Source organism: Topomyia yanbarensis, chromosome 2 (assembly GCF_030247195.1).
Source record: "Topomyia yanbarensis strain Yona2022 chromosome 2, ASM3024719v1, whole genome shotgun sequence".
In the NCBI taxonomy this organism is placed as follows: Eukaryota; Metazoa; Arthropoda; class Insecta; order Diptera; family Culicidae; genus Topomyia; species Topomyia yanbarensis.
Window position 1 is genome coordinate 181,790,079 of NC_080671.1, and position 13,011 is coordinate 181,803,089.

Here is a 13,011-nt window from a genome sequence, read left to right on the forward strand (position 1 = left end):
ATCTTGATGTTCAAGATTAAAAGTCGGCTAACCAAAAAATCATTTGTAAGAATCGAATTCTTTCCGTTTTTTTACTGAAGGTTGTGTTATCCGACTCTTACAAATAAATGTCCCAGTCCGATTTTTATGCTTGAAGTACATGTCCGGTTTTTATATTCTAATATATTTCAAACGGGTTTAACGAAGCATGTTCTGTCCTTGCGACTTTTATTTTCGGTCGCTCATATTAGTGTCGCCTTCCATATTATGACATATCAGTTTTAAGACTCTATACCATATTTAATGCAAATAAAAAAAATCGATTTTTTTTTAAATTCTTCAGTAGTGTAACCCATTAAGTTGATGAGAATTAATGTAGTTGAAGTTTTGTTTGGCTTTTAAACCATTGAAGTCTTCCTCCATACTTTTGGTGAACTTTTCCCATACAAATTAAAGCTAACCATTTGGTCTAATGTCCTTCGAACTGATAACTAGTGCTGTTCAGTCTAAATGTTGTTGGCAATAAATGACTAAATATCTCAGCTAAATACCTTTGTGTATTACATTATGGTGTGGATAAAGGAGGATCCTTTGGAGCAGTATTATGCGGCAAAAAACTTTCATTAATTTTTCATGCTATGATTTTTTCGTAAAATATTAAATCTTATAAAAGCTTCTTTATTGGTCACATGTTTACTATTCACATTCGAATTTTGAAGATGACACGTTGGTATGTTTATTAGGATTGGTATTAATGACTTGCATCTCCCAGGTGATCAGGGAAATCTATTTTTAAAATGGATCATCCGATTACCCCACCACGGTGTTCCTAAAACCGTTATTAACTAAAAAAATGATTTGTAGTTTGCGTTTGTTCCATTCAACTAATGTATAGAAATTGATAGGTCGTCGTTTTGAATATAAAAATATTTATTGAAAAGTGATAATACATATAGTTGAGAATAATTAAGTTGTCTATTGTTTGAAGTAGCCAACTCTATTTTATATTCTTCTTGATGAAAATTAACGATGAAACGTCTACCTGTTCAATAATGAAAAAAATATTAGAATAAGTCAACATACCATTGAGATATGGCCTTTTGAAGTAAACATTCCAACTTTCATCTATTTTTTTAATTTACACATTATATTTAACGTTTGGTAGACAACCCTATTTTCATATTTTTTCAGTGCACCATATAAATAACACCATTTGTACATTATATTTATGTAATTAAATCGCAAGGGTTAATATTAGATCGTATAAACGATCTAAATAGTCAATGGACAAACATGGATTCACGCTTGAAGTCTGGTAGAAAACCCATCTATGACCGCATACCACATCCAAACCGTTATAACTTTCGATTCCGTCAATGAAATATTTCCAAACTTGCAGGGGATATACTTGATTGCTATATCTTTTGAATGCCATGTACTAAAAAAGTAGACAAATATTTTTTTGTTCATAGAGATTGGACCAAACCCGTGGGTGTTTGTTGGTAGCCTTATGAAACGTATCATAAAACTTCAAATCGCCATATCTCTCGAATCCCTCGATGGATCATTTTGAAATTCACTGAGAAGATGCTTGGATACTGTATCTGTCGAATGCCGTATGCCAAATTTATGGTCATTTTTTTAGTTATTAACGGTTTTAGGAACATCGTGCCACGGTTTTGAAAGACTTAAAAGGTCGTCAAGTAAAGTGACTAAATCTTATAGGTCTTTTAATAGAAAGCTCAAAACATTTTAATTAGGGTATTATCATGAAAATACGGAAACATACACCGGAGCAATTTGGTGTATTCGACATACCATACAAATGACTATGTAACATTTTGATCTGACCTTGCATTACTTTGTATATAAGGTAGACCGAATCCGTTCATTTCGATAATCTTACTCATAGGACCAACATTTTGTCGGTTACCTTACCCAGCAAAGTTCCTTACCTCTTTCTACGAGACCGTTTTTCCAGTGTGGCACTCGAAACTCTTTTTTTTTCTACTGCCAAGAGCTCACCCTCCGCAATATACAAACAGTGTTAGCCTTTTTCACGAGTTTACCTACTTCGCCCACGTGCTGTACAACACCTTATTACATATTTAAGCTGTACATAAAATTTCTTTGATGTTTTTGTTCTCGAAAGGGCATCGTGAGATAAATTTCAGCAAACCGTGCATTAGGGTTGGTATAGAAAATAAATGCTCGCTCATGTTCTAATGGCGTACCATTCGTAGATCGTATACCTTGTGTTGCATGATCTTCTTAAATGTATTGTGAATCGTAATTAATTTGAATATAATTTTCTAAATTTACAGAAAGCTGGGAAATAGAAAGCACTTAACTTATCTAAAAGCGGTAAACCTTATAACAGAACAAAACCCCAATGTTAGAGTGAAAAAACACACGTACGACAATATATCTTATTTCTCCTCTGTATGGCTTCTATCATCGTGTGTGAAAGATAAGCGCTTTATGGGTTATATGGGAAGCATAGTACGCAATAAATGATTCATCCATTGATTAATGGGCGGGGTAGTGGAAAGTTATTCATTGTCGTTTTTCTGTTTGTAAACGTGTAAGCTTTCCAGACGTTGCGTTGAGCTTCAACAATTTTAATGTCATTTTTATTTGAGGTTGAAACTGATAGGTAACATGCGGAACTCACTCAGTTCAACTTCAATCAAAACCACATAAAACTTAAAGCAGGTTTCAGAATATATACGCCAGGAATCATTTCAAATTTTATGTCATTCCATTCGCACAGAATCGATTGACTATATTAAAAGCGTTTTAAAGACACTCAAGTTGAGACTCTCTCTTCAAAACGTTTTTTTTCCAATGCTTGAAAATTGTAAGAATAAATATTGACAAACGCCTATCGATACTAATTTTAATTTAAGGTATTTAATGCAAAACCATAACCGGGGGCCCCTCTCGAGAAGCGTAACGAAATATTCGAGTCATAAATACATTTATCCCAGTTTCAACCCGACTTGTTCTCCCTTCCGATTGGGGCTTCGGTGGCGTAGGTTTAATCCCAACAAGTGGAATGTTTATGGGTACATGAACGATACAATCGTTGGCTTCCCTCCTCGTCGAAAGCAAACCACCACAACCTTGCCTGTAGGAAACCGCTGTTTGTGACAAATGAATTAAACAGTTGTACAGAGTACAGATTTATTACCTCTGGATACCCTTTTATCGGATAGTGTGTGAAAAGTACATAAATAGTGGAGAACGGGAACATATTTACCAACATACAATCATAGTGCAAACAGCCAAAGCAGCTATATCTGCAATTTTAATTATGTGCTAGTCTCCGGTATTTGAGCTTGTGCGGTACCTTAATGTCTCCCATGTACGCCGGGTCGAAAAACTTACTAATAGAGGAAAATTTTCCGTGCATAATTTCCTGTGTTTTAGCAATGGAAAATCAGTTTGAATGGTTGGCGTGAGTTTTCAACTATTCCCTAGTTGCTGTAGTTTTAATTTAATACGTTGATGTGAGTATTAAGTTTGAATGTGCTATAATGTTGACAATCAAAGTGAAATTATTTTGCAGAATTAGGGAAATGCATTTAATACCAAGCAAACCCAAATTGAAGCCTCAGAACATGACAGCCACAATTACCGGTAGCCCTCATCTTCAACATTCATTTGTTGGAATTAAGAATTGGGTAATTAGGAAATGCTGATGCTTCACCCACTTAAAAGAAAAACGACGATAGATTCGAATCTTTCATAGTTATCGCGAAGTCTAAGTTTAAGTTGCCAGCAAACAATGTGCCCATAAAGGCATTTTGTTGTATAGCTGTAAATTTAATCTCCAACCAAATGACTACCCGAAGGAGAATAAAAGATGTAATATAGAAGAGTCCAATTTAGGAAATCCACCTAATCGTCTCGGTACCACTGTAGCACATTTCAGCTGTAATGACAGTTTTGTGAGTCTGAAAGGTAGAATTTTCAATGCACTCTAGCTTATACAGTTTCGAGTTCATCGTTTTGTCGGTGATGGAAAGCATGCTTTGGGTTTGCAGGTGCAAATTTATTGCCAGATCATCAGTTCCCAGGTTTATCGATGAAATTAAGCTTCACCTATTTCGCGATATTTTGAACTGGCCACGTCGGGTTTTATGCGTAGGTTGGCAGAATAAATTTCCCTTTCTCGTTCTCCATCTAAGACAAATTTTTACTACACAAATTTGCGAAAATTTCATTTATGCACCTCTGATATAGAACTTCTATCCCTTACCTCCCCGCAGCGCCAATAATCAATTCATACATTTTTCTAACTATTTACCGTGACGATTTCAGCAATTCCAGATTAGTTTATACATATCAGAACATGTAAAATCCTTTTATCAGACCGAAAAATACGTCGTGTACGTCAAATGTACTATTCATACATGTAATGCATTTTATTCTGCGATAATCATTATCAAACCAACCCGTTTTTGTAGGCACATAAACTAAAAAGCGCATTTGTGAAGTATTTTTGCTACTATGGTCCGAAACAAATATTGATGTTAATCATCTTTTTGCGTACAGTTTTGTTCTTGGAAACCATTTGTGATACATATGTGAAATAAAATGAAGTGGAAAAACGAAGGAAGCATCGAATCGACGTTAGAGCGAATCTGTTATTCAATGTATTATTGCTAATATTGTTGACATTTAAGACAAGTTACGTTTATTGTGGAAGTGTAATAAAGAAAAAAATAAACATGTTTTCCTGTTGTCGCTGTGGGAACCCTAAATCGCCCAAGTATAAGAAAAAGAATGGCCAAGAGGACGACGACTCCGCCAGCCATAACTCCAACGATCCCTGTCACGAAGACAATCCGTCGAGTGAGGAAGAAATCAAAGTGGAAATAATAGAAACGGAAGCGAAACCTGTTGGGTCACCCGCAGATGAGAAGGAATCTGCTGAAGAAAATCAAGCTACAAATGAAACAGATTCGCCCCTATCTCCCGCATCCGCGGAAAACACGGATGAAATCGACCAACCTCAAGACACCCTCAAGATATCGCCAAATAGAAGCCCAACATTGAGTGAACATCAGCAATCAACGGATGAAGGTTCGGAAGCACTCAAGAACGATGAGGCCGCTTGTCCCGAGAGTACAAAAGAGTCAATACCGGAGAAAATTCCCACCACCATCACCGTGACGGCTGATACGACCGAGGCCATCACTGCCATCCAAAGTGGCCCGAGTGAAATGGAGAACGAGAAGTGTAATGTAATAATGGAGCCAATAACAGATTCCGCAAACAGTCCGCCTAAAAGTGACGCTATGAGCGATGGAAAACAAGACGACGAAGGGAATGGTAAGACCGTTAATCTACTCGAAGCTCCCGCGGAGAGTGGCACCTCGTTCTGCTGCGATGCTAGGTCGGTGTGATGCAACCATTTACATGTTATTCGTCAACCTTTATTTCTTAAACCTTTTTTCTCCTTAAAATTAGTTTAACACGAATGTTTTTCAGTATATTTCTCTCGGATTATTTTTTTTATTCAGCAGATCAACATACTGCTTCGTGAATTCAATCAATATTTGATTCAATTTATACAACGAAATTCGTTGATTACGTTTTGATATTCCCACTGAAGGGACCGTTGGTGGGTAGGTTATTTCCCGCAAGACTTGAGCAATCAGTTATTGGAAATAGAGTAGAAAAAACGAGCACATTCGGCTTCAGGATTGCGATTCATGTTTACAATTATTTTGATGCGCAAATATTTGCTACATCATTATTGCCCAAATTTTTGCTTAGCGTAGGAAAAATTTAGTTTTCTGATCAACCTTCCATTCAAATAAAATGCACAAACTAGTTGATAGGAACAACTTTTCAAAATACAACGAATAAATTATTTTGACACAATAGTCATCGGCCAATGCAGCAAGGCAAAGATCTTGTAATTCTATTGTTGCTCCCCGCACTTTGAATGTTTAAGAGGTAGCTGTAATTTACATTGTGCTACGATCAAGATGAAATTTGAAGGGAATTTTCTTAATCGTACACACTTACAAAAACTGAAAATTACATATGACATAAACAATATTGCGATGTATTTGTCAATTTCCTAATAGACTTTTACATGTTTTGACATGTAAAAAAATTGTGTTTCTTTTGATGTAAAACTCGACTGAAGAAACTGGAAAATTGTGAGCGACACATATTATTACTTGTTCTTGATGTAAATTCAAGCGAATTGTGACGCTCCTTTTATGTTACATCTTGCGCAAATTCATTTTGGTAGCATGCTCGCTAATTTAAAATAAAATGTGATAAACATAACAATTTCTCACTGAGTACGAAAAGAATATTCATTCTTTTTTAAAGAAGAGTTTTAGAAATTTATTCTAAAAATTATGTTTTTATTCTTTTTGTTATTGATCAATATTTCGTGAGAAAATGATCTGATTAATACAATCAATAATCTGTTGAAAAGGTGGTGGTATACATTTTCCAAAAATATATAAAATATATAACTAATAAATTTATCTTTGATCGGATGTCCATACGAGACATTGGCAAATAACTGCAAAGAGTATCCAAACCATGTTTTGCAAAAGAATCTCGAAAACGGTTCTTTGGATGAGAAAATGGTCAATGTTTTTGAGTTTAGTGGCACAAAATTGATTTAGAAAACACCCTTTTTCTTAGCTTATCGCGATTACCCTAAAATTTGTAAACTAGTGTTATTCAACCGATATACTTCAGAGGGTTCGTTCTTCAGCACTATATTCCTAATATTTTTCATTTGTTTATAATTTCATTGTTTTTTTGGAAGTGACGCAAGAAATAATTACATTTAACCGTTATGTGTCCAACAAAAAACACCTTTAACAGGCCGACGAGGGTACCCGGGTACCCACAAATTGAAATGCTCATAACTATGGCTTTCCTTAAACAATTTGGACACTTGTAGAGGTTTTGGATTCAGGAACTCGTCCACCTTTTGATTCTGTGAAATTGAACCGGATGAAAAGATCTGGTCCTAGGTAATCTTAACTTTCCGGAGTTATGCCCCAGTACTAGGGAATGATTTGTATATTTTTATGATGTCCTAGTAATACGAGTATCAACATTTTTCAAATTGTCTCGGAAGTCTGTTGTTTATTGTTACGGGACCATATGGCAAACTGACCTCGGAATGGAACCTGCTCCGGAATGTTCGTTCCGAGGTCAAATCACCAAATTATTCCAAAACCACGAGATACAGCCTACTGAAGCAATTCCAAGAATTTTAAAACCCATATTGCCAGTATTCCACTGAAATTCCCAAATAGTATCCCAGTACTGGAACATGCTTCCGGAAATCTGGATCCCGGGAACCTAATGAAGTAATCCGATTAGTTTTTACCAAGTTTTTTAACTTGGTAAAAACTAATCGGATTACTTCATTCGGTTCCCGGGATTTAGATTTCCGGAAGCTGTGGATGAGTTCCTGAAACCAAAACACCCAAAAGTATCGAAATCGGTTGGAAATTGCCTTAGTTTTTGGCATTCCAATTTTGTGGGTCGTCGACCTGTTACGTAGTAGAAAAAATTCAGGAGCCCCTCCTCACTCCCCCTTACTATATCAACAATATTATCAACCCAAAAGCTTGAATTACTTCTAAGTTCTAAGATGTCACAAAGTTTCAATTTCCAACTATGGATAAAACAAAGGAATTTCATTAATTGAAACCTGAAAGGTACACGGTTACCGCGTGGAACACAAAACGGTTAAAACTGAGAACATGTACTATTTTACTCCTGTAAGGATACTCAACTTCCTTATTTAAATTATATTAGCAAACTTTTGCATATAACATTTTTTTCAACTTTTCAGAGGAAACAAAAAATAATATGATACACTGTTTGAGTTGGAACTAGAATTAGATAAATATCCGCAAAAATATACAAGTTCGATGGGCCAAATGCAGGGAAATAATAAGAGATAGGTATAATGTGCCAACGAACAAATTGTGTATGATGTAAATGAATTGATGAATAATGTAAATTATCAAAATGGCGATATTTATTATTTAGTTTTCCAGAAATAAACTAAATGAAACGAAAAGCCTTCTTTAACCCATTTATGTCCATGTTGTTTGTGGACAGCAACGTTTTTAAACAGCTATAACTTTTGATAAAGGCTGAATTTGCTCACAAAAACAAGTAAGGCTAATAAATGTGACTATTGCCTTTCATTTGAGTATTAATAGTTTCAAGGACCAGCTCTAGAACTGAAGTTATTGCAATTAGTCTGATTGGATTTCGATGGAGCAGTGCTGCCAGGAACACTTTACGTTGACGACGGAAAATGAATTTTTCATAAACTTTCGTTATGTTGCAATATTATTGAAAATTGATAAAACTTATCAATTTAGATGGTCTTTGGCTACATTTTCCACCCAATTGGACTATAGTAAATGTTCTAGGAGAATTGTATTAAGCATTGCAAGGTAAAAATTGAGCAGCTTCTAGCACTGCGAGGGAAGCACCTATCTTTATGAGAAAAGGCTTTTCGTGTTTCTTGACCCCACCGTTTTCAAGGAAAAATAGTTTTGAAACCCTACATGCATGAGAAAAAAGTTGCGCATGAAAGGGTTAAGTTAGAGGCATTTTAAAACAAACAAGTCAATGTTACTTATGATCCTTTATCAACCCTTCAGAGATTCTTAATGATGAACCAAAACCTCTGTTTTATAGAAGGTTGGGCAGTAATGAGTTAATAATGGTAATTTGCTGTGTTAGTATCTTGTACCTAGTTTTTCTGTTCTCTAAAATAGCTGGCATTAGTACGTGAATGATTTTTAATCTAATAATACTTGAAGATTCTAGCAGCATGTTCATGAATTGAAAGACCCGTCACGCAATTATCGTTACGCTCAACCGATAGCATCGCAAAAGGACAGCAACTCGTTCGTTGTGAATTTGCAGAGCAAACACAAACTGTTGTTTCATTTCAGATGAATCACGTTCATCAGATACGGATAACATGCAGTCGGAAAGTCTCGAACCTGTTTCGGAAATCGAAATTCTTCCTGCACCCGTTCAAGCTCCAGCGGAAATTCCCCCGGAAACGGATGTGGATCTAGTAGAACGTTCGCCCAGTTTAGAGAAAATTCAGCGATTGAAAAGTGATACCAGCAACAGTCAAGCTACGGTCGAGGAAATAATCGATATTCATAGTTATTTGCCGAACAAATGTGTCCCCGAAGAAGAACTAAATAAGGATGTTGAAAATGATGCAAGTGATAGCGGTAGCAATAATAGTGAATTGTGTAGTGACGACAATCATGTGCCTAAGATAGCTGCCGAGAAAGCTGTAGATGATGAGCAGGGGCCGGATGAACCCGCTGCTATCATGTGTGGTGTTGTGTCTGACAACGGCACAGGCAGCAGCCTTCCAAGTGAATGGGAACCCAATGAAAGCTGTCAATCGGTCAGTAGGAAAGAGTCGACTAACAGTGACGACTCAACCATTCGTACACAAGTATCGTTTCGCGAAAGTTGTCTGTCTAGACGCTCCTCGTCCAAGTCATCCATCAAGAAAAAGGTGGTTTATAAAGATACCACCGAAATCATTCCACCACCGGATTATTTGGTGACCGCGACCGACGATGACGAAGTATTTTCCGACTCGATACCTCCTAGACTGCCGCGAGGTAATATGTGTGCTCCGTATGCTACTAAACGGGGCTCCATTCCCGGTCTAGTTGCGCTTCCGGAATGGTTCGCCGAAGATAGATTGATGATGTTAGTATATTGCTCATAAAAATAAATAAAAGTTTTATTCCTGCTTCGTAGTTCATCTTGCATGGTTGTTTGACGTTATTTATTTTCATCATTATTCGCTGTCGCTTATTTAACTGCTCTAGCCTTGTTATCTACCTTTAAGTTGCACGTTGATAGATAAAACTTATGCACATTATCTGGGGGATCGTATAACCATGTTAATCGAAAAAGTCGATGTGCTTGTCAAACTATTCCACTCAACGTATTCATAAAATCAGCTCATCTCAGTATATATTCTGAAGATGGCGTTGAGCGTATATAATCCTTAGTAGATTTTCTGTCTCCAAAAATAAAACAAAAATTAGTAAGTGCACGAAGGAGAGCATCGCGAGTGAAACAAATATTGCTTTCACTGGAGGATTGACATGATGATTTAGCACCTGGCATCCAATTGCTTTAAGATGGTCGTCACATCACTCTTTTTAAGATATTATTTATGTAATGTAAAGGGGAGAACGACGCTGGTTGGCTGAGTTTAGCTTTGGGAATTTCTGTACTCATTCTGGTTAGACTTGTTGATTAACACTTTGCGCTATTATGAAAACCCTTGGGCACATTCGTGAATTTTTTCATTCATGAAAAAATTAGGGAAAAAGTTATTACCAATCAAATGCGAAGTGAAAAATCGGCCAACCAACCCCAGGGTCGGGTTCACGAATATTAAAGTGCATCATTGCTTTAGGCTAACTTACAACTTTACAACTCGGCCAACTAGCCCCGCACAATATTCGGCCAACCTACCCCAATGCAAATTTGCGAGAGTAATCCCACATTTATGCGTTCACCATATTTTTTTCAGGATAATTTTGTTCTAGTCAAGCAAACTGCACCAAATTTTCAGAATTTGATATAAAGCTTAATCAGTGCCAAAATTGCATGGAACAATTTTTTTGAAAGAGTTCACGTAAACTTGCATGAAATTGTAAATGATTAGGGATATCTTCTAAATGTTACAAGCTCGCAAATAAATACTAGATAGATCGTAAATCATGTACTGTGAATCATGAACCAGTTCACGAATACATGAATAATATTTTATGATTTTGTGAACCATTTCACGAGCACGGATATTGGATCGTGACTAATATATTAAGGATCATCAATTAGGTCAAGATAACTGAATGGATTCATGAATAAAATTTCGATAGGCGAAATAGTTAGTTAATAAAATTTTGAATTTCGTGAAATAGTTCACAAAAAAATAACCAGGATATTTTGATTTTGTGTTCCTATATCTATAAAAAAAAATCATGCGTCATTTGGTTTTATGAACAATGTTCATAAAGTTGTGAACTAGCTCGCGTACTGAGAATCGAATTAGATCAACTTGGCGGAAACCGTGACTGAAGTTCACAAAACAAAAACCAATATTTCCACTAATAAAAGCGTTATACGGGCGTTACTGAACGGAAATTAAACCTAAATATAAAAGTCATGATTTTTGTTCATAGTCCTGTTTTCATATCGTAAATTATAAGAAATGTAAAACATGATTGTTCCAGAATTCATGGCACTTTATTCACGGTTTTGGGAACATTATTTCCGTGTGGATGCTCCGAAAAAAAATTGCATCATTATTTCAAAAAATCAAAAATGAAATTAATTTTACGAATTTCTGAATTCATAAAAAACCTCTGAAGAACGTTCAAGTGACAAGGAGACCAACTTGGGCTCGATAAAGATGGAGCAACGTTGGACAAAAAGTTTTCCGAAGAGAAACCGTTCGTTCCCATGCCATTTTTGTTATTATATTGATTCTTGGGAAGGAAGCAAAGCTGCTGATGCCAATTTATCCATAATCCATCGATTTTTGATCACGTAATTAATGAAATAGTGCGGTACCCTCCCTAATAGGACATTGGTTCTTTATCCTGTTAAGCCTTTTTCATACATTAGTCACGTTTTTCACAAAGAGCCACATGTTTTTCATAGAACAGGTGAAACTGTGCAATTTGAATGTAGGTGTAAGTGTGATTGCATCATAGAGAAGCTGTCAATAAAATAGTTTTTCTAAGAACAACTTTAAACTTTTTAAATATTATTAAAATTTACACTAATCGTTAAAAATAAAAAAAAAATATTCTAAACTTCATTTACAATCAAAATGCTTACCCCAAAAGTCTTCCAAAATGTTGCCGTTTTCATATTCTTGTTGGGTACTTCGTTATTGTGAATCGGAAATGAATAAAATTATTATTTGAATACAATTCAAAACTCATCGACCCAATTCACATGTAATAGAAATATTAGCTTGAAAATGAAATGAAATAGTTTTTTTTTAAATCTTTTCCTGCATTTTAAATAGAACTGAATTTTATATTTGTAATGCTTTTGTTCATAGCACCTTCGGTCTGTTGTACCCTGCAAAAATGAATCTTCTCCTAAAACTAGACAACAAACAACAACCTGTGGTGTACGCTTCATTTGTCACCCACGGAAATTCCGCTCGGCATCAGCATTAAATCAGTTTACGCAGTGATAAACTGGAATGAAACCGACGACGTTTCACAACCTAGTACATACAAGGGGCATTCATAGCGCTGGTGGTATGCTTTTGATAGAACACGCTCTGCTACCAGTTCTCAATCTGCCGTTCATGTCAACGCCTGTGGCTAACTGAAGCATAAAAAGGCCCATTCTCTACTCTAACGATGCAGAAAAATTCGCCCTCAAAACGGACGGCGGAGAATTTCCACCAGAGATTTCCTGGCAGCAGCGAAGGAGGTTCAGAAAAAATGGCACACTGGTAGGCTAAGAAATAAGGAAATGTGGGGTAGAATATACTCCTTCCACAAGGTAGCTGTTGTAATTCTGATTCTTGTATACAATCAATGAAATTAAAACTGATGGAATGAATATTAGATAAAGTACCCATTCCCCGCGTGTGATGCCATATGGATGGTATCACCAAACATGACGCGTGCAATTGTACGGTAATAGTTTGTTCGAATATATCTGAACTAGTTCTCGTACTTAATGATTAAAGTATAGACTAAGTTATTTTTTGATGTATAAAACATCACAATTCGTTCAACTGCTATGTCGTAGTTATTAAAACTCTGTTAAAAACCATGCCTTTTCGATTGTTTCTCGCGGTGAATTGGTTAATTGTGGAACATATTAAATAGTGAATAATGTTTTTAAATACGTATCAATTGAAAAAGAACTGCCTTGCATTGATGTTGATATTGATAAAAAGAGAAAGGTGAACAATCAAAAAATTAATGT

General features: G+C 35.8%; 1 protein-coding gene across 2 annotated transcripts in view; it reads left to right on the plus strand.

Annotated features, from left to right (window-relative positions):
* The window catches only part of LOC131682308 (adenylyl cyclase-associated protein 1), a 72,388-nt gene that overhangs the window by 25,447 nt on the left and 33,930 nt on the right, over positions 1-13,011 (plus strand). For both annotated transcript variants that reach the window (XM_058963696.1, XM_058963697.1), the window contains exons 2-3: positions 4,540-5,319; positions 8,955-9,744. In XM_058963696.1, coding sequence (XP_058819679.1) covers positions 4,716-5,319; positions 8,955-9,744 — 1,394 coding nt within the window. In that variant the 5' untranslated portion in view covers positions 4,540-4,715. The remainder of the gene's footprint in view (positions 1-4,539; positions 5,320-8,954; positions 9,745-13,011) is intronic.